General features: G+C 39.8%; 1 protein-coding gene across 2 annotated transcripts in view; it reads left to right on the top strand.

The window, feature by feature from the left end:
• The first annotated feature begins 225 nt into the window (after positions 1 to 225).
• Positions 226 to 21,036, top strand: part of BMPR2 (bone morphogenetic protein receptor type 2) — a 97,104-nt gene continuing 76,293 nt past the window's right edge. For both annotated transcript variants that reach the window (XM_045575427.1, XM_036422276.2), the window contains exon 1: positions 226 to 435. In XM_045575427.1, coding sequence (XP_045431383.1) covers positions 348 to 435 — 88 coding nt within the window. In that variant the 5' untranslated portion in view covers positions 226 to 347. The remainder of the gene's footprint in view (positions 436 to 21,036) is intronic.

Here is a 21,036-nt window from a genome sequence, read left to right as displayed (position 1 = left end):
ATATCGTGAAGCTCCGAGGGAAATAATCGGGGGGGCTTGCTTTCTCGTCACCGACATGCCTTGCGTCTGGGGGGGCTGAGGCACCCCGTCCTAAGGCGAAGGAACGCCCCCCGCCGCGAGGGAGAGGAATTAAAAAAAAAAAAAAAAAAAAGGGAATTCCTGCAGCGGAATGAGAGCTCTGCGGCGGCCAGGTCCTCTCCTCTGCCGAGTGTCCTTCCCCGCCGCCGCCCTGTGAGCGGGCCCGGCGCCCCGGCGGGGACGGCGAGCCTGCCGGCCGGAGGGCCCGCGCCCGCGCCCGTGTACTCCCCGGTTTCTCCGCTCCGCGCCTGCTGCCCGGCGGCCCCGGGATGACTGCCCCGCCGCCGCGGCCCCGGCCGGCGCCCTGCCTGCTGCCCTGGCTGCCGTGGGCCGTCCTGCTGGTCAGCACCGCGGCCGGTGAGTACCGGCTGGCGCGTCGCGGGGCCGCTCATCCTAGGGGGGCGGGGGAGGGTGGGGTGGGGGCGCCCGCAGAGGCCGAGGCCTGCGCTCGCCCTTCGATGCGTGTCCCCCCGGTCGGGGGAGAGGGAGCCGCGACCCCCGTGTCCCTGCGCTCCTCCACCGATCCCTCCAGGGGAAGATCCTTTTCTGTTTTCCTGCCCTTTTTGAATCTCCACTCCCTGGTCTCCCACCCCCTCACACCTCCCACGGCGGGGGAAAGACATCTTGGGTGTGGTTTCTTGACATTTTTAGCCGTGAGGTAATGCAAGGATTAAAAATAATATTTTAATCGCCAGTGGATAGTGTCTCATTATGAGATCTTTGGAAACGAAGCTGTAGTGTCTGTGTGTGTGTGTGTGTGTGTGTGTGTGTGTTTAAAGAAGTGGATTTGGCTTGCAGGAAAAAAGGGACATCAACTATGGACCACACACATACACGAGCCTTATTTTTAGGTTTAGGTTACTCTTTGGGAATCCATGTTCCTTTCATTATTCAAGAAATGTTACTGAATGAATTGAATACAATGTTGAGGAAGCCATGACTGTGAGGTTCTTAATACATTGTATAATGCTGTTAAGTGTTGTTATCATTAGTGTTACTTTATTCCAAAGTATTTCAGTTATCATGTTTCCATCTTTCAGTCTGGACCCTCGTATTTTATATGCTTTTGGAATTGCTGTAGCGTTTAAAGGGGTTTTTTGATCCCTGTACATTTAGTCATCTGGCATTTATTGGCTGTCTTGTCTTGAGACAACTTTGACCTCGCGTCAGACTTCTAGGAGGTTTCAGTCTGGAAGTTCTTTGTTATTTTACCGAAGCTTAAAGAGAAATGGTAGTCATCCTTTCCTTAGGATATTTTCCTTTTAGTCCTCAGACACCTTAAAAAAAGCCTCATGTTCCTTTTGCGAGCAGTCTTTTGATGATAGGATTTTTAGAAAATTTCAGGAGTGAATCATACATATAATCCTTAAATTTGGTTTAGGCTGGCTAAATGGATTATGCCTTTAAAAATGAGTCAAGGACAACATGACAGTTTTCAATTACTTTCTTGTTTTTATAACTGTACGTCTCATATTCAATAAATTTCTCATCGCCACGTTAGACAGGGGTTGCTTGCTTATTTCCATTAAAAAATTTGCATTGGGAAAATACTGAAAGAAAATTCAAAGTTTCCTTTTGTGCTGTTAATATTTTTTTATTAATGTTTATTATGTTTATGACACATCTGTATAGCTGTGTTAAATAATTGGAATTTCTGAATTGAATATATTTGGGAAGTTATATTTTAATATTATTAGTCACTATAAGTTCTTTTGGGATAAAAAATGATTTTTTATTTGATTTCTTTATATTGTGTTAGCTATTTAAATTCTCTAGCCATAAATCACGTGGTTGCTGTAAAATATGTAGAGAGTAAAAGGCCTTAAGCTTAAGCAGTCATTCTAAGAGCAGAAATCTCAGAGCATAGACTTTTTAGTGTTCTTTGTTATTTTTTACCTTTTATAGCATCTAGGTTCTCATTTATGATTGGTAGGCTTATTATTTTGTGATCAGAACTGATAAAATTAGAGAAAGAACATTGATTTAAAAATAAACTTAACTTCTACTTGGTAAATAAAATATTAGGTTAATGTCCCTTAAAAGGGATGAATTAAAAGAATCACTGCATAAAAAGTGGTTTAGACTTTTTTCTTTATATTTTATTGATTTTGTACAGAGAGGAATGGAGAGAGAGAGTTAGAAACATCGAGAGAGTCATCGATCAGCTGCCTCTTGCACACCCCCTACTGGGGATATGCCCCCAACCAAGGTACATGCCCTTGACCGGAATCGAACCCGGGACCTTTCAGTTCCCAAGCCGACATTCTATCCATTGAGCCAAACCGGTTTCGGCTTCTTTTTTCTTTATTATTACATAGCAGCCCACATTTGTGAAGCTGGATTTCACAACAACAACATCAACAACAGCAGCAACAGCAACAACAACAACAATAATAGCATCTTATTTATTAAGTGCTTGCTGTGTGCCAGCAACTATTCTAATAGCTTGACCGGTATTTTCTCATTTCATCCTCAATTCTATTCTGCAGACTTAATTATTCTCTTTTTACAGAGAGGGTGAGTTAAGTACAGAGAATTTAAATAACTCACCACACAGTGAGTAAATTGTGTCCCAGGATTATAACCTGGACTCTTTCTTTTCTATTCTTTTTTTTTTTTTTTTAATAGTTTTATTGATTTTGTAGAGAGAGGAAGGGAGAAAAATAGAGTTAGAAACATCGATGAGAGAGAGTCATCGATCAGCTGCCTCTTGCACATCCCCTACTGGGGATATGCCCGCAACCAAGGTACATGCCCTTGATCGGATCGAACCCGGGACCCTTCAGTCCCCAAGCCGATGCTCTATCCATTGAGCCAAACCGGTTTCGGCCTGGACTCTTTCTTACAACATTAATGATAACAACAACTTCTCACTCTAATTGGGAACATGAGATAGAGTAGTGCCTTCACCAGATCAGTCTTTGCAAAGAAGTAAAGACACTTGACATGATCTTTGTACTGTAGTGATTATGTATGCAAACATCCTGGTTCTAAATGTGTAAAAGTTTGCTGTGCTTAATGTTGGAGTGGCTAATGCAGTTTCTTAAAATAGGGTGACTAAAGAGAGTCTGTGTAGATTTGGGGATACATAGATGCAGTGATGTAACCAAACAGGTACAAATAGTGCAGCTGAAAGGAAAAAATACTGGAAGGCACACTGATATCACATTCATCTTTGGGAGTCATGGTTAAATCTTTATTTATTTACTAGAGGCCTAGTGCATGAAATTTGTGCACATGTAAGGTCCCTAGGCCTGGCTGGCAATCAGAGCCCATCTGTGGGGTGACCAGTGGGGTGATTGGGACCCCCCTGCTGGCACCTGCCTTGGCTGGCCTGGCCCAACCCGCTCGCTGGCCCCACCCCAGCTGTAGCCACTGATTGCCTCCATCTGCCTCCTTTTGCGGGGCAACTGGCAGGGTGATCCTGGGGCCTCTGCTTTCACCTGCCTTGGCTGGCTGGGACTGCAGGATAAGGGCAGCTCCTGAGTTGAGTGTCTGCTTCCTGGTGGTCAGTGTGCATCATAGTGACTGGTTGTTCTGCCATATTGGCTTTTATTATATAGCATTTATTTATTTAAAGTATTTTTATTTATTTTAGAGAGGAAGGAAGAGGGATATATATATATTTCAATGGTGAGAGAGAATCATTGGCCTACTGCTTCCTGTATGCCCCCAACTGGGGATTGAGCCCACAACCCAGGCATATGTCTTCAGGCTGATGCTCTATCCACTAAGCCAAATTAGCCAGGGCAACATTCTTTTTTTTAAAAATTGATTTCAGAGAGGAGGGATAGGGGGAGAGGGATACAAACATTAGTGATAAGAGAGAATCACTGATTGGCTGCCTCCTCCATGGCCCCTTACTGGGGATCGAGCCCGAAACCTGGACATGTGCCCTTTACTGAAATCAACCTGGGACCCTTCAGTCTGCAGGTCCACACTCTGTCCACTGAGCCAAACCGACTAGGGCTATATGTCATTCTGAACTAAGGGGGGGAAAGTAGGCAATTCATAAATGCTAAGGTTCCCTTCCTGAAGCAGGTTTTTCTATCTGAATCTTTTAGGCAGGTAAAGGGGAGGTAACAAACTCTTACTGAGTTTTTGGGCTTTAATTGTCGTCGAAATAATCAGTATGCTAGAGTGGCACATTTTGGGGAGACTCACTCCTAACTCCTACACTATCCTTGGTCACTTAGGAGGCCAGGAAGCCCATGGCATTTTTTCCTCCCATGACATTTTGAGAGAGAGCGCCGAATCCTAACCATGAGACCACCAGGGACTGTGTTCCCAATGACATTTTGAGTGGCCTTATTGTTGTATTCCAATTATGGAAGGATCTCCAGGACACCCTTAAGGAACCTCAGGGTCCTGCATCGCATCATAATTCTCTTCCTTCTTGACTGGCTCAGAAGTGTCCATGGCTGAATTGACATCAATGTCAGCTGATTCTTCCTGCATTTGAAAGTATTCACTTGGCTAGGTTTCAGTTTTAGATACATTTTTAAATGAACACATACATTCTCAAAAAAGATTAACCTATTTAGTTGGTGTTCTTGAGCAGTTAATATTGTTGAGGAACTAGAAATTTAGTAGTTTTTATTTTAGTGTTTTTCAAGATGTGGACACTATAACGATCACCTTTGGGTTTTAAAAAATATATATTTTTATTGATTTCAGAGAGAAAGGGAGAGGGAGGGAGAGATTGAAACATGAATGTTGAGAGAGAATCATTGATCGTCTGCCTCTGCACGCCCCACACTAGGGACCACGCCCACAGCCCAGGCATGTATCCTGACCAAGAATCGAACCTGACCTCCTGGTTCATAGGTTGACGCTCAACCACTAAGCTATGCTAGCTAGGCACCTTTGCTTTTTAATAAAATGTGTATTCCTGGTGCCACAGTCTAGATGTACTGAATGGATCTCTTTGGGGCCTATGTATATTTATAAAACTTAAACCCCAAAAGATTCTCAGGCAAGTTTGAGAACCACAGCTCTGTATTTGGATTTTGAAATATTGTGATTCAGTCAGCTTTTGCTGAATAATTGGCAACCACAAAATCATAGTGGTATACAACAATAAGCATTTGTTCTGCTTCACTTGTCTCATTCTGGGGCTCAGCCTTGAGGGAAGGGTAACATCTCTTTGGGGAAACTTGTCTCATGGCAATGATAGTACAAGAGATAAGCCCAGTCTCACTAGTCATTTCCAGACTCTGGTTCTATAGGATATCATTGGCCAAGCCCAAAGACAAGGGGTCGCAAAGTATACTTTGTTTATAATGAGGCAGTGGTATTATATAGATGTATGATACTTTTGTGGGGGAATGAAGAAATGGGATCTTTGATCTACTACATATCAGGAATATGGTCCAGAAGGGGAGCTTCTCTTTACCATTTGAACAGAGTCAAACTCTTAATTAGGCCTTTACATAAAAAATTTTATCAGCCGAAACCTGTTTGGCTCAGTGTAGAGCGTCGGTCTGCGGACTGAAAGGTCCCAGGTTCGATTCTGGTCAAGGGCACATACCTGGGTTGCAGGCACATCCCCAGTAGGGGGTGTGCAAGAGGCAGCTGGTCGATGTTTCTCTCTCATCGACGTTTCTAGCTCTCTATCTCTCCCCTTCCTCTCTGTAAAACATCAATAAAAATATATTAAAAAAATTATATCAACTTGGATTTCTACAAAGCTATACATGCTTTTAGGATGTTGTGCTGGTAGTGATATTAGTGTTAGTTGTATGAAACATGGGGAGAGAGATACTATTCAATACTTATTTTACACATTTACTAAACGTGAACCTTCTTATCAGTGAAAGGGAAGTATTTGTATTTTTCTCTAATGAATAAATTCTAGCTACAAATAAAAGATACAGAGTAAAGTCAGTGTAAATTGGTTAATTTTATAATTGGCCAACCCACTTATTTTGGCACTTATATATTTCCTTGCCATTGAATATCAGTTTTATGTATTTGCCTTGTTCTCCTAACTGATACTTGCTTCTAGAGGACAGGGTTCATATTTTAGACTACAGGCCTGGTGCATGAATTTCTGCATGGTTGGGGTCCCTTGTATAGCCTGCGGGGATCTGGCCCCATTTTGTACCCCAGGCTCACAGCCCCAGCTTGCGCCCCCAGCCTTGCAGCTCTGCAGCCCTGCCAAGTACCCTGCTGTGACCTGGCGCTGCCCCTCACCGTCTCCACCATCCTGCTTGCAGGATGACCAATTGGGGTTAGCCTATGGTTCCCCCCCACCCCGCCTGGCTTCCTCAGTGCCTGGTCACCGTCTGCAGGGCGATCACCAGGGCAGTCAGGCCTGAGCTTGCACCCACCTTGGCCTGGTGCCGCCTGCTTACCTACTCCATCATCTTGCTGTGGTCCTGCTCTTGTCAGGGCACATCAGAGGGCCAGCAGTGCCTCCACTGGGACCCGCTGCCAGTGCTGCCCCACTGACAGCTGTCATGTTCCATGCCATTCCCTGGTGGTCAGCTCAAGTCATAGTAAGCAGTTGAACTGGTACTGGTCTCTTGGTCGAACTTTCGGATGAGGGACCTGAATGATCGCCCGAGGGGACAATTTGCATATTAGGCTTTTATTATATAGGATTGGTTTGTAATCTGCCATCTTCCTATGCACATAGATATTTTAAAAATACTAAATGAAACCTGGTTGGAGTGCTCAGTGGTTGAGTGTCAGCCTGTGAACCAGGAGGTCAAAGTTTGATTTCTGGTCTGGACACTTACATGGGTTGCAGGCTTGTCCCTTATGTGGGACATGTGGGAGGGAGCTGACCAATGATTCTCATCGATATTTTTCTCTCTCCCTTTTCCTCTCTGAAATCAGTAAACATATATTAAAAATTACTAAATGAATAAGTAATAAAAGAGGAATTCTAAGAGTGCCCATTTGCTCAAATAATGGATTAGTAATTCTTTTTTTGTTCCTTCAACTATAAGGTAGTTTAAGTAGAATAGTAGGAAGACCATTGTCTTGAGTTAATGAGACCTGGATTCTATGTTATTCTACGCAAATAGATTACTTAATATAGTTTTCTCAATTGTAATATTATGGGCTTGAAATAGATTGTTTGAAATGCAGATTCTTACACTAGCCCATATCCACTTAATCTGAATATATGGACAGTGAGTTTTAGAATCTACATTTTAAAACAAACATTTCCCAAGTAAATTTTATGTACTCTAAAATTTGAGAACTATTATATATAAGATTCCTTTTAACTGTCAGGATTTACTTTATTTTATTTTTTACTTTTTGTGCTAATTATTACCTATTCTGGATCTTTTGTTCAGTCAACATTTGTATCAAATATTTTTTATTTTATGCTTTAGGCTAGGGGTGTCGAACTCAATCAGAGAAGGGGCCAAAATCTAAAATCCAGCCTAAATCGCGGGCCGAATGGTTTACTGAACAGTCATAAACTGTCATTGTGATGGAAACGCAGCGGAGTGCAGTGATGACAGCGCGGTGCGGGCCACATTGCAAGGCCTGGCGGGACGGATTTGGCCCGCGGGCCTTGTGTTTGACACATGTGCTTTAGGCAATTAGCATGTAATTCAGCGTTTTTGTTTTTTTAAATGAAATTTTTATTGATTTTTTAGAGAAAGGAAGGGAGAGGGAGAAGAAAAAGAGAAACATCAATGTGTGAGAGCAAAACATCCATTGACTGCCTCCTCTGTGTTCCCCAGGGAGGGGATCAAGGGTAAAACCCGGACATGTGCCCTGACAGGGAATTCAACCTATCATTTCAGTGCACTGGTCGTCACCCAGCCAACTGCAGGAAATATTTTAATGAACTTTTTTATGTATTAAAACTAAAGTTTTAAAACATATCTATATTTAAATCCTCATCCTTCCCTCCCCTCCCCTTCCACCTTAACTTCCCTCCTCTTCTCTTTTCACATTACTACCATAGACTTTTAGGAAAAGCTTTTGGCTCCACCTTCAAAATATATTTAGAATCTAGCTCCTTCTTATCAATTTCACTGCATACACGTAGCCTAAAGTCCATCATCTTCCTGTCACTTGTTATTTTTTCCAGTACTCTCTGTTTTCTCTGAAATCTTTGCTTTATTACAGTTGCTTTTTTTTCTTTCTTTTTATATTTTTAAGCCTCACTGGAGGATATGCTCTCATTGATTCTTAGAGAAGCATGGAGAGAAAGAACTAGGGAAACATCGATGTAAAAGAGAAACTTTGGTGCCTCCCATACACACCAGGACTTGAGGTGAACTTGCAGTCTAGGTATGTGTCCTGACCTGAATTGAACCAACAACCTTTTGTTGCACCAGAAGATGCTCCAACCTACTGAGCCAAGACTACAGTTGCTCTTTAATATGTATTGTGGGTCATCTTTTTCAACCATAACAGATCATGACATTTCTCTGCTTAAAACTTTCCAGTGTTTCCCCATCTCACTCAGAATAAAAGTCATAATTATTAAAAACATTGTACAAGCAGGCCCCTACTACTTTTTTTTTTTCCCCCTTAGGAAGAGAAATTAATATATTTAAAAAAATGTAACTATGAAAAAGTAGTAACAGTATTATAAATAAAGAGTTTTCTGAGTTTATAGAATCTGCTATTTTTCATGCCTCAGTTTCCACCCAGTTTTTGTGGGTACAATTTTCATATACAACATTTTTATTTTATTTTTTTATTTTTATTTTTTATTTATTTTGTACAGAGAGGAAGGGAGAGAGATAGTTAGAAACATCGATGAGAGAGAATCATCGATCAGCTGCCTCTTGCACACCCCCTACTGGGGATATGCCCGCAACCACTGTACATGCCCTTGACCGGAATCGAACCTGGGACCCTTCAGTCCCCAAGCCGACGCTCTATCCGTTGAGCCAAACTGGTCTCGGCGTTATACAACATTTAAAAAAAAAAAACTTTTATTTTTTTAGAGAGGAATACAGAGGGATAGAGAGTTAGAAACATAGATAGATATGGATAGAGAGTTAGAAACAGGATGTGGATATGGATAGAGATATGGATATGGATATAGATAGAGATATGGATATGGATAGATATGGGTAGAGAGTTAGAAACAGGATAGAGAGTTAGAAAGCACAGCATTAATATAATATATACAGTGTTAGCCTGAAAGTATAAAATACTTGGAATATTTTAGGGATCTGAAAATCTTATTGACATTTTAATCATTCAGCATTATTTGCCCAGACTCAACTCAGTAATGGTTTATTTGGCTGCAAATGACAACAGATGTTTTAGGTTTTGTGTGCACTATTCAAATGTTGATGGATAGTAAAAATTTCACTGAAGATTCAAAGCTTCAGTTTTGGGAAGAAGCATCAGTTAGATGAGAAGAGTGATGATGACATATATAGTTGAGGATAAGTGTTTAATGTTTCCATCTGTTGTTAGTGATTAGAATCCCTAGAGGCCTTTTTAGTGTGAAGAGTAAATTTTTATATTTAGTTACTACACAAAGGGCCATATTGAAAGGCAGAATGAAAAACAGCCAAGTGATATCAAGAGATGAAATTATTCATGTTACTTACTGAAACAAAGTTTTTTGTGGGAGATCATTTTTCTGCGATATTTAATTATTTTACCCCTTTTCCCAATGTTTTAAGCTAGATGAAATATTATAAAAATGTTGATCTATAAATTCATTTAGCCTTTAGCACCAACTTTTTCCATTTATCCAGCTCTTCTCTAGTAATCATTGTTTTATCCATTTATTTAGGTTTATCAGATATTCAGTTTTACTGATCCTTGCTGCTAAGAGCAAAATAGTAGTCTTAGATTTGTATTAAGTCAGTTTAGATTTGTACACTAAATAGCTAATAGCTATAATTCACATCACCCTGTTAATGAAAATTAATTAAATTCATTAACTGAAAATAGATTAAATTCTAGTTTTTGTAAGTAAAAGCCAGTGTGTTAAGACATGGTTTATGGAAATTTATTAATTGCATGGGCTAGGTTATTCTAAAATAGCAGTTGTTATTTCTTTTTCTTATTCTTTTTAAAAAAATATATTTTTATTGATTTCAGAGAGAAAGGAAGAGGGAGAGAGATAGAAACATCAATGATGAGAGAGAGAATTATTTTTTATTTAAAAAATATATTTTATTGATGTTTTTTACAGAGAGAAAAGGAGAGGGATAGAGAGTTAGAAACATTGATGAGAGAGAAACATTGACTAGCTGCCTCCTGCACACCCCCTATTGGGGATGTGCCCCCAACCAAGGTACATGCCCTTGACCAGAATCGAATCTGGGACCTTTCATTCCGCAGACCGATGCTCTATCCACTGAGCCAAACGGGTTTCGGCTATCTATTCTATTGATCATATTTCACAGGGTGTGGAAAGATGTAGGAAAGAATAATGGTAGCAAAAGGTGAAGGGACAGAATTGGGGAAATATGAGGGAGGAGTAAGAAAAAGTAATTTACTTACACTGAGTGGCCAGATTATTATGATCTCTGAACACATCATAAACACATCATAATCTGGCCACTCAGTGTGTGTGTGTGTGTGTGCGTGTGTGTGTGTGTGTGTGTGTGTGTGTGTTAGAGGCCTGGTGCATGAATTCATGCATGGGTGGGGTCCGGTCAGCCTGGTCAGGGGGAAGGGACATGGGCAGGTGGCTGGCCTGCCTGCTGGTTGAACTCCTAGTCGAGGGGACAATTTGCATATTAGCCTTTTATTATATAGGATATACACTGAGTGGCCAGATTATTATGTGTTCTGTGATCATAATAATCTGGTCACTCAGTGTAATTTTTTCTTATATTGTCTGTTGCTCTCCTGTCCCAGCTTATTCTAGCCTTGTTGTCCTTGCCTTTGATCTCTGTGCTGGTGTAGACTCCAAAGAAGCGAACCATTCCTTGACTATGTAACCTCTTGTAGGTTTTTGAATTTGGACATTTTAAACAGTAGCTTTGATATTGGAAAGATGTAGGGCTGTTATTGAAAGCAAAGAATTACTAGGTGTACTGGTTAATAATGGCAGATTTTGTAATAAAAGAAAACATGATAATTTTAGAGAAACATCAAAAGTGCTTTATTCAAAGTAATGTCCATTGCTAGCTACACATTTCCCCCATCTCTCAGGTAATTTGTGGATACCATCCCAATAGAACTTTTCTTGTTTTGAGGCAAACCATTCAGAGACCCAATTTTCCACTTCTTCGTATGTTTTGAAGTGCTGCTCAGAAAGTGCGTGTGCCATCAATCGGGACAAGTGGTGATCTAAAGGAGCAAGGTCTGTTGAATACAGTGGGTGGGCTCATACTTTCCAGGCAAGATCTTTTAACGTGTCTTTAACTGGTTTAGAAGTGTGTGATGGTGTGTCATCATGAAGCAAAATTGTTACTGTGTCTTCTGGAATATTCTGGTTGTTTCACTATCAAAACATGGATTAGATTGATTATTTGTTGTCTGTATCAATCAGTATTAATGGCTTCACCTGGTTTTAGGAGGTCATAATACACCACACCTTCCTGATCCCACCAAACGCAGAACATTGTCTTCTTTCTGAAGCTATTTGGCCTTGCAGTCGATGTTGATGGTTGACCTGGATCAACCCATGATTTTGTGCATTTGAGATTCTCAAAATAAATCCACTTTTCATCTCCAGTCACAATTCAATGCAAAAAAGAGTTTTGTGACATTGAAGCAACATTTTACTGATGACTTTTCGGTTTTTCCATTGGTCTTCAAACTTTTTCAGTTGACCTGGGCATTCTTTGTCTGTCACATAGAAATAATCACCTTTAAAGCATTTAAACCAGTGTTTACAAGTATCTTGAGATGGACCATGTTCACCATAAGCTTCCCGAAGTATAGGATAACTTTTTCTTCAAAATAATGAATTAAAACTTCCCACAAATGCTCTTTTTTTTTTGCATGAAATTTGACATTTTTAAGCTTAAAAACATCTATGATGTTAACACCTTCAGCAAATTTGACATGAAGTTTTGAAGCTTGCCATCAATACAACAAAATAGCATACATATCAAATCACATATATATAAACATATATGTAACTCCATGTATTGAAAAAAATCTGCATTATTAACTGGTACATTTAGTATATTGAAAAGAGAACTATGAACAGTTAGGTAAATGGCAATATCAGAAGGAAATTTATACAGTCAGCAGTACTACAATTACTTTGGGTTGCATTTTTCATCCTGTTACTTGGGTGAGCTGATTCTTGAAATCTTTTTAGCTCATTTTACTTAGTTAGGTCACTAATTAGAGAATTTGTTGTCTAGAAGGTGACATCTAATTAAGGTGTTTGGAAAGATTCCTGTGAGACTCAACTAAGTCATGTCCTCAATAATTATCTTGAGAAATATGTTGGAGTAGCATTAAATTTCTGTAGCTAATGAATATTTTATTACTGTTTAAAGGAACCTGTTAATAAAAAAATTATCAAGAATATGACATTAATAAAATAATACTTGAATACAGAGAACTATATTAAGAGGAATGTCTCCTGTATACAGAGTATTTTTACATAAACTTTTCTTATCAGAGTAGCTGAAAGATAGAAATTTTTTCTATTCTAGAATTAGGAAAACAGACTAAATACTTTGTGCTAAGTTTTTAAACTTTATTTCATGTGATCCTTACATCAGCTTTGCTGAAATAGATATTTTTTCCCCCTTTGATGAGGAAACTGAGGTTCACAGAGGTCAAATAAATCACCCAAAGCCATATACTTAGAGAGTGGCAGGACTGAAATTCAAGCCAAGGTCGTCTTAATTTCTGAAAGTCTCTACTCTTTTTTTTTTTTTTTTTTTTTTTTAATATATTTTATTGATTTTGTACAGAGAGGAAGGGAGAGAGATAAAGAGTTAGAAACATCGATGAGAGAGAGTCATCGATCAGCTGCCTCTTGCACACCCCCTACTGGGGACGTGCCCGCAACCAAGGTACATGCCCTTGACCGGAATCGAACCCGGGACCCTTCAGTCCCCAAGCCGACGCTCTATCTATTGAGCCAAACCGGTTTCGGCTGAAAGTCTCTACTCTTGCTGAAACCAGTTCGGCTTATTGGATAGAGCGTCGGCCTGTGGACTGAAAGGTCCCGGGTTTGATTCCGGTTAAGGGCATGTACCTTGGTTGCAGGCACATCCCCAGTTGGGATTGTGCAGGAGGCAACTGATCGATGATTCTCTCTCATAGATGTTTCTAGCTTTCTATCTATCTCTCTTCCTCTTTGTAAAAAATCAATAAAATATATTAAGAAAAAGTACAAGTGAAAGTCTCTACTCTTTTTAAAAAATATATATTTTATTGATTTTTAAAAAATATATATTTTATTGATTTTGTACAGAGAGGAAGAGAGAAGGATAGAGAGTTAGAAACATCGATGAGAGAGAGTCATCGATCAGCTGCCTCTTGCACACCCCCTACTGGGGATATGCCCACAACCAAGAGACATGCCCTTGACCCGAATCGAACCCGGGACCTTTCAATCCCCAAGCCAACGCTCTATCCATTGAGCCAAACCGGTTTTAGCTATTTTATTGATTTTTTAACAGAGAGGAAGAGAGAGGGGTAGAGAATTAGAAACATTGACTGGAATCGAACCTGGGACCCTTCAGTCTGCAGGCTGATGCTCTAGCCACTGAGCTAAACTGGTTTCGGCTGAAAGTCTCTACTCTTAAGTCTCTACTCTACATATTTTCTCAAGACTGTTTTGTATCATCAGAGAGAATCGATCACATTGAGATGCCTTTCAAATTTGAAATTCTGTGAATTGTTCTCTGTAAAGTAATAAAGTTAGGATAAATTAATAACTTTACATCAGTTGTGTAGTAAGAATATTTGATTCATTAACAGAGATTTGATCACTTCTGTTTTCATGTGATATACATTGAATATGAATACCCCAACTGTGTTAGGATATGAAGAAGTATGAATCATGGTGCCAATATTTGACAAATTTATCCTTTTACAGGACAACACCATAAATACAATGGTATATGCTCAATTGCTGACAGGATCAAAAATGCAAATTTGAAATAAGATATACAGAATGCATATAGGCAGTAATAATAAAAAAAAAGAAGTAATAATTTGGGCTGTAGAGCTCACATTTCCCTTGAGGGTTGGCTAAGGGAACTAGCCTGATTATGGAGATACTTTTTAGAAGAGCAGTCAGGTGGCTAAGGCATGGTGACCTAATGTGTGGTAAATGTAGGTGTGAGCTCACCTTGAGCAGGGACAGAGGCCTAGTCCAATGGGCCTGACTGGATAAAAAATGAGGAGGAGAAAATTCTACTGAGCCCTGGATGAGCTGAGGGTGGTGGTAAAGGATGAGGTTATATTGTGCCTTAAGATTGGCTCGGTTGTGCCGAAACCGGTTTGGCTCAGTGGCTAGAGTGTCAACCTGCGGACTGAAAGGTCCCAAGTTCTATTTTGGTCAAGGGCATGTACCTTGGGTGCAAGAGGTAGCTGATCGATGTTTCTAACTATCTCTCTTCCTCTCTGTAAAAAAATCAATAAAATATCTTTAAAAAAAAAAAGTTTGGCTCAGTTGCTATGCTTGGCTCTGAAGAATCATACGGGAAGAAATTGGACCGTCTGGCAGTGGGCAATACTTGGCATGTGCCTGCAACCAAGGTACATGCCCTTGACCAGAATCGAACCTGGGACCTCTCAGTCTGCAGGCCGACGCTCTATCCACTGAGCCAAACCGATTTTGGCGATTTTTAAATATCCTGTGGTTTTCTTATTTCTTCTGGAATACGAACACTTGTTAGTACCGTAGTTTTGTAAGGAGATTGAGCAAAAAACAGGTAGGAAACCTTACATTCTCTACTGTATGCAGCTTTTACATGTTGTATTTATGAAGATAAGTGTTGGGTTAAGAGATTATCATAGTATCTTGTAGCTATTAACAAAGTATTTGGGTCCCTGCCTCCAATGGCACTTGTTGAGAAGACAGAGCATAAATAGCTAGTAAATACATAAATGTGCCAGGTAATAGAGATTATGAAAAATGCCATAGGGCTATGTTAGAGGGTAATTATGGAAGGCCACTTTACTTAAGGTGTCGGTGAGCCTTTTGGACAAGGTGATACCTAAAGAATTAAAATGTGCCAGATATATGAATAATTACAGGAAGAACATTTCAGATAGAGGAACAAAAAGTACAAAGGCTGGGAGGTAGGAAAGAGTTTGGTATTTTATGGGATAAGAAAAGTGACTGGTTTGGCTAGAGTAATAATAAGTGGAGAGAGGGGCATGGCAAGGGGGTTAGGCAAGCAGGAGCCAAATCCTGTTGGGTCTCTTAGGCCACGGTAGAAAGATGAAGGGTTTGAATTGAACTTCATTCTCAGAAAATGGGAAATACTGTTGAAAGATTTTAAGCAGGGTAACTTCATGATCTAATTTTCATTTTTCAAAGTTAGATTTGGCTTGTAGGAGAAAAAGGATTAGAAAGGAGCTACTGGTATAGGACAAACAGGAAGACTGGTAGGCTTGTGTTATTTCAAGTTTTCAGTAAACTATATGTATTAGTTTTATCTGTACTTTCTTATTTATTTAGAAATGTGTAAACATGGAAAATATTTTGCCTCAAGGAATAATTCAAAGTATAGGGTTAGAGTCCATCTCCCTGGACTCCTTTTATGATGCAGAAAATACAGACTACGAAAATAATTTCTAGTCATACTGTCCTTTGTAAATGAGGACTTTCCTGTTTGTCCTGTTCTCAAAAGGCTTATTATTGCAATGTTTGAAGACTTGGGTCATGTCTCATTTGTATTCTCATTTACAGCACATGTAATTTTTCCCCCCACCAGATAGGCATGTATGCATTATATCATTTTGAGATTTTTGTTGTTTTTTGTTGATAGTCTTCTTTCCCCCTCATTTCATAAGGAAGTGCTCATTCATATATCCCTAATAGTGCAACTTTTTCTCATCCTGAATTACTTTCAGATAATAATGGATACTGCTGGTTTTCATACTTGACTCTAGAATAAAGTTGACATTACTGCAGTCTTTAATTATAAAAAATTCTTTTTACTAGACTTTAAATTATGGGCAATAACAGAGTTTGACTACTACTATATAGTAAAGGTCTGTTATAGTAAATGAAAGCCTTTATAAGGCAACAGAATAATGCGAGCAAGAATTAGGGTGAAATTTAAATGAAATGAAGGTCTTACGGTGAACGGCCTAAAGATCTCATTTAGCTGGCAGATCATTTGTATTACAGTTTTCTAATGCCTCAGCAGCAAAAGTTTACCATTTTAATTGTAGATTTCTAAATATTCACAAGAGAATACAGTTTTTTTATTATTTTAATACCAGAAGATGTACAGAGACTATGCATTTAAATAAAGGTTTTCCCATCAGTTTTCCTTTTTTTTTTTTTTTTTTAAATATTTTATTGATTTTGTACAGAGAGGAAGGGAGAGAGATAGAGAGTTAGAAACATCGATGAGAGAGAGTCATTGATCAGCTGCCTCTCGCACACCCCCCACCGGGGATATGCCCGCAACCAATGCACATGCCCCTGACCGGAATCGAACCCGGGACCCTTCAGTCCCCAAGCCGATGCTCTATCCATTGAGCCAAACCGGTTTCGGCCAGTTTTCCTTTTTAGCCTCTCAGAAAAAGCTTTTCTAGGCTATAATATCCCAATATATTAAGGTTCTCAATTAAGAACCTTAATATATTGGGATATTATAGCCTAGAAAAGAAACTTTTCTAAAGGAACTTTTCATATCCTTTTAAAAACTATCTTGAATTAAGAGAATTCTTAGTACTTTTTGTTAGTGGTTTACAATTAGAAAAGGAACTTCTCTAAAAGAACTTTTCATATCCTTTTAAAAACTATCTTGAATTAAGAGAATTCTTAGTACTTTTTGTTAGTGGTTTATAATTAGTACCTCTGGGGGGTTTGGCAGCATTATTGTTCATTTCCCAGACCTTTAATTTTTTTAAAAAAATTTAATTGATTTCAGAGAGGAAGGAAGAGGGAGGGAAGGATAGAGGCAGGGAGGGAGGGAAGGAGGGAGGGAGGGAGGGAGGGAGGGAGAGAGAGAGAGAAAGAGAGAGAGAGAGAGAGAGAGAGAAACATCAATGATGAGAGAGAATCATTGATTAGCCCGCAAGCTGGGCATGTGCCCTGATCGGGAATTGAACTGTGATCTCCTGGTTTGTAGGTTGATGTTCTAGGCTTCCAGACTTTTAATTTAGAAAGGTATAGGTTATTTTATATATGAAAGTCTCATAAAGAAAAACAGTTAAGCCCAAATAAATTGAAGATTAGCTTTTAAGAGCCAAATTCTATAAATATTTGACTTTTTAAAGTATATAGCAAGTGCATAAATCCTAAATACATATATAGCATGGTGAACATATTATTTAGCCCTCCTCCTGGGGATGAGGGCCATGATTTGTGATTGTGCTGAAGTTTTACTGAAAAAACTACCGTAAATGGGCAGAATTGATCGGCTCTTTGATGTCTTTGAGGGTATGAAGTAAAACCTGAGGGTTAGTAAGTAATATCAGATATAACCAAGTTCTAATACCTTCAGTATTCCTAGAAATCCATCCTTGGGAAACTTAAGAGATACGTGAAAGAGTAAAAAGAGTGAAGAAAATACCTATGTAGGCAGTTATTTTAACAGTGGCAACATTTTCACATTTTATAACAGGTGTAAAATCTGGCAATTTTGCCAGTAAGTGAAACTTATATTTTTCTGTTTTTACTTTAGTCAGACAATTTCCCCCTAATTCTCAGTTTTAAAAAAGACCAGGCTCCAAGGTGCAGTTCTTTCTAGTCTCAAAATGACATTTCATCGTGCTTTACTATATGATTATTACCTCAATGGAGAGAGCTGCAGAATCCAATACAAAATGCCATGCTCTTTCTATATTCTAAACAAGAAGGTTTTCAGCTATAATCATTTGTATTTTGGCTCTTTTTTTTGCTATTTTGGCTCTTTTTTGCAACTAGCCATTTGTCCAGCTAAACTTCTGTGTTCTGTGAAAGTTATTGCACTTTCATTTGCCACCAAGCCAGTCCTTTATATTTTGTTTATAGTTTCCATAATCCATAACTACTGCAGAGTTTGAACTGTTGAGTTAAAAGTATTTATTTAACATCCTGTACCCTCAACAGTCATACTCCCCCATATGCTCTTATTCTGCTTTGTCCTCTCAGGAAATAATTCCTTGACTAGTCTGCTGATGTGAAGCCTTTCTGTACCAAGCCTCACTGCACTGGTGGAGGGGACTGTACTTCTGGGTCTAGCTATTAGTATTGTTGGGAACAACATTAAAAATACTTTTTATTTTGTGATTATTTTAGCTTACAATAAGTTGCAGGAATAATAGAATTTCTGTATATATGGGGAAGAATTCCTAGCTTCCCAAATGTTAATATTTTACTACCTTTGTCTTATCAATTTCTTTATATGTCCATATTATCTTTTTTTTTTCTTTCTTTAAAGTACTTGCTCCTAGAGGATGGAGATATATATTTGCTTTCAGAGACAGGGAGGGAGAGGGAAAGGGAGAAGGGACCTTACCAGTGCTCAGATTTCATGCACTGGGCATCTAATGAAGGATATAAACAAGAAGCCATAATGAGACTGGTAGAATGTGTAGGTCTTACTCCTGTGGTGATTAAGCATCAGAAGGGATATCTTGGCTGTGAAGGTTTCCCCTGAGGAGTAAGGGGCCCCAGCCCCACACTAGATTCCCCAAATCGGGACATCAGTGCCATGAAAAGGAGTCCTCATGACATCTGGCTGTGCAAATCATATGTGAGAAAGACAAAGGGCTGTGGGAGACCAAGGTGTTGATCTTAAAGGGATTTTGCACAGACTCACTTGCTCACAAATTCCCTTGCTTTAAGCTCCAGTGCAGGGGCAGCAGCTCAAAAAGTGTTAGGGACATACTAAAGTGATATATGGGAGGAATTAAATTGAGGGCTAGAGGGGCCATTGATCCTTTGCTGAGCCCTCCCAGCAATCAGTTTGCCAGGTGCAGGTGGACACCAGATCTTTGCTTCTTCATTAACCTGATTAATACTCTTTAACCTGCCCTGGTGATTCCCTGAGATCCCTACTCCCTCAACTCTATTAGAGCTCTAAGGGTTGCCTCTATTCAAGCAGGCATGCCTCGGCTCACTATTTGGACTTTCCCTGAGTCTCTCATAGGTCCACAAACACCAAACAAGTGTCAGCCTGCCTCAGTGTGCCTTGTTGATCTTGCTAAGTGGCCCTAAGCCCAGCATAAATAGTGACTGGTCTCAACTTGCATTGTAACTCCCATTAGGCGGCCCCAAGCCTGGCATAAATGGCAGTCAGTCTTAGCCTGGAACGTGGTTTTAACTAAGGGGCTACAAACCCAGCACAAGTGACTGCTGGCCTCATCTCACATCATGGTACTCTCCAAAAGGTCCCAAGCCCAGCATAAGTGGAAGCTGGCCTCAATTCACAGTAGCTCCAAATCCAGCACAGGTAGCAACCAATCATATATTACTTCTACCAAGTGATCCCAAGCCCAATACAAATGGCTGCTGATTTTGGCTTTCATAAGAGCCCCTCCCAGGGGCTATAGGCCCAACACTCCCAGGGCCTGCTTCAGAACACACCAGAGCACCACCCAACCAGCTTCACAAGTAACACACCCAAAAGTGGACTTGGCTGTCACCAGAACCCCACTAAGTGACTCCTTTGTGGGGTTATTCCCCATAAAACAGTTCATTCATTGTATTGGCCAGCCCTCACAGCAGCCACCTAGAGGGTCAACCTCACCCACTGACATGCAAACAGCAATGGAGGCCCAATTATAACGGAAGGGCACAGAACCCACACAAGGGACACTCTGGAAGATCCATCTCAGGGGACCAGGGAGACTGTGCCATTGGGCTGTAAAGGAGACTTCTCCAATAAGGCCATTCTGTCAAGACCAGGAGAAATAAACACAGGGAGTGGACCATAATCGGGAGACAAAGAACATGCCCCAAATGAAAGAACAAGACAAGCCCTAGTTGGTTTGGCTCAGTGGAGAGAGCATTGGCCTGCAGGCTGAAAGGTCAAGGGCACATGCCTGGATTGTGGGCTTGATCCCCAGTAGAGGGCATGTAGGAGGCAGCGGATCGATGATTCTCATCATTGATGTTTCTATCTCTCCCTTCCTCTCTCTCTAAAAATCAGTAATAATAATAATAAAAGGATAAGACAGAAATCCAGAAAAAGAACAAAATGAAATGGAGACAAGCAGTACAGAGTTCAAAGCACTGGTTAAAAGGATCTTGATGAACTTAGAGGAAGAATAGATGAATTTAGTGAGAAGTTCAACAAAGAGATAGAACATGTAAAAAAAAGAACCAGTTAGAAATGAAGAAGGAAGGAGTAGTTGATTAGATGAAGCAACAGATCAAATCAGCTATCTGGAAGATAAGGTTATAGAAAACACAGAAAGGTAATAGAATTTTTAGAAAATGACATTTTAAAGGGCCTCTGGGGCAATATTGTTTATCAACATTCACATTACCAGGGTACCAGTAGGAGAAGAGAGAGTGCAAGGATTGAAAACCTAGTTGAAGAAATAGTGACTGAAAATTTCCCTAATCTTGGAAAGAAAATAGACATACAAATCGGGGAAGCACAGAAAGTCCCAAAATAGATGAACCAAAAGAGTCCTGTAAGTAACAGAAGTAACAAAGGATATGATAGGGTTCCTTGGTGGTTCATGTTTTTTAGGACACATTGCCTTCTGTAGTCTCTTGGGAATGTGAGCACCCTCCTCCCAGGATAGGAATTAATATAATTTTCTTTATATTTGTGGCTGGGGAAGAGACTTGTTTTTCTAAGGATCTTTGCTAGTCTTTTTTTTTTTTTTTTTTTTTTTTTTTTTTTGGTAGATCATCATCATATTGATAAGAACCCCATGTTGTAACCAGTGAGCTAAGGAAATTGA

The sequence above is a fragment of the Pipistrellus kuhlii genome, unplaced genomic scaffold (assembly GCF_014108245.1).
Source record: "Pipistrellus kuhlii isolate mPipKuh1 unplaced genomic scaffold, mPipKuh1.p scaffold_m20_p_7, whole genome shotgun sequence".
Classification (NCBI taxonomy): Eukaryota; Metazoa; Chordata; class Mammalia; order Chiroptera; family Vespertilionidae; genus Pipistrellus; species Pipistrellus kuhlii.
Note: the sequence above shows the minus strand (reverse complement) of the source record. Positions and strands in the feature narration are given on the sequence as shown.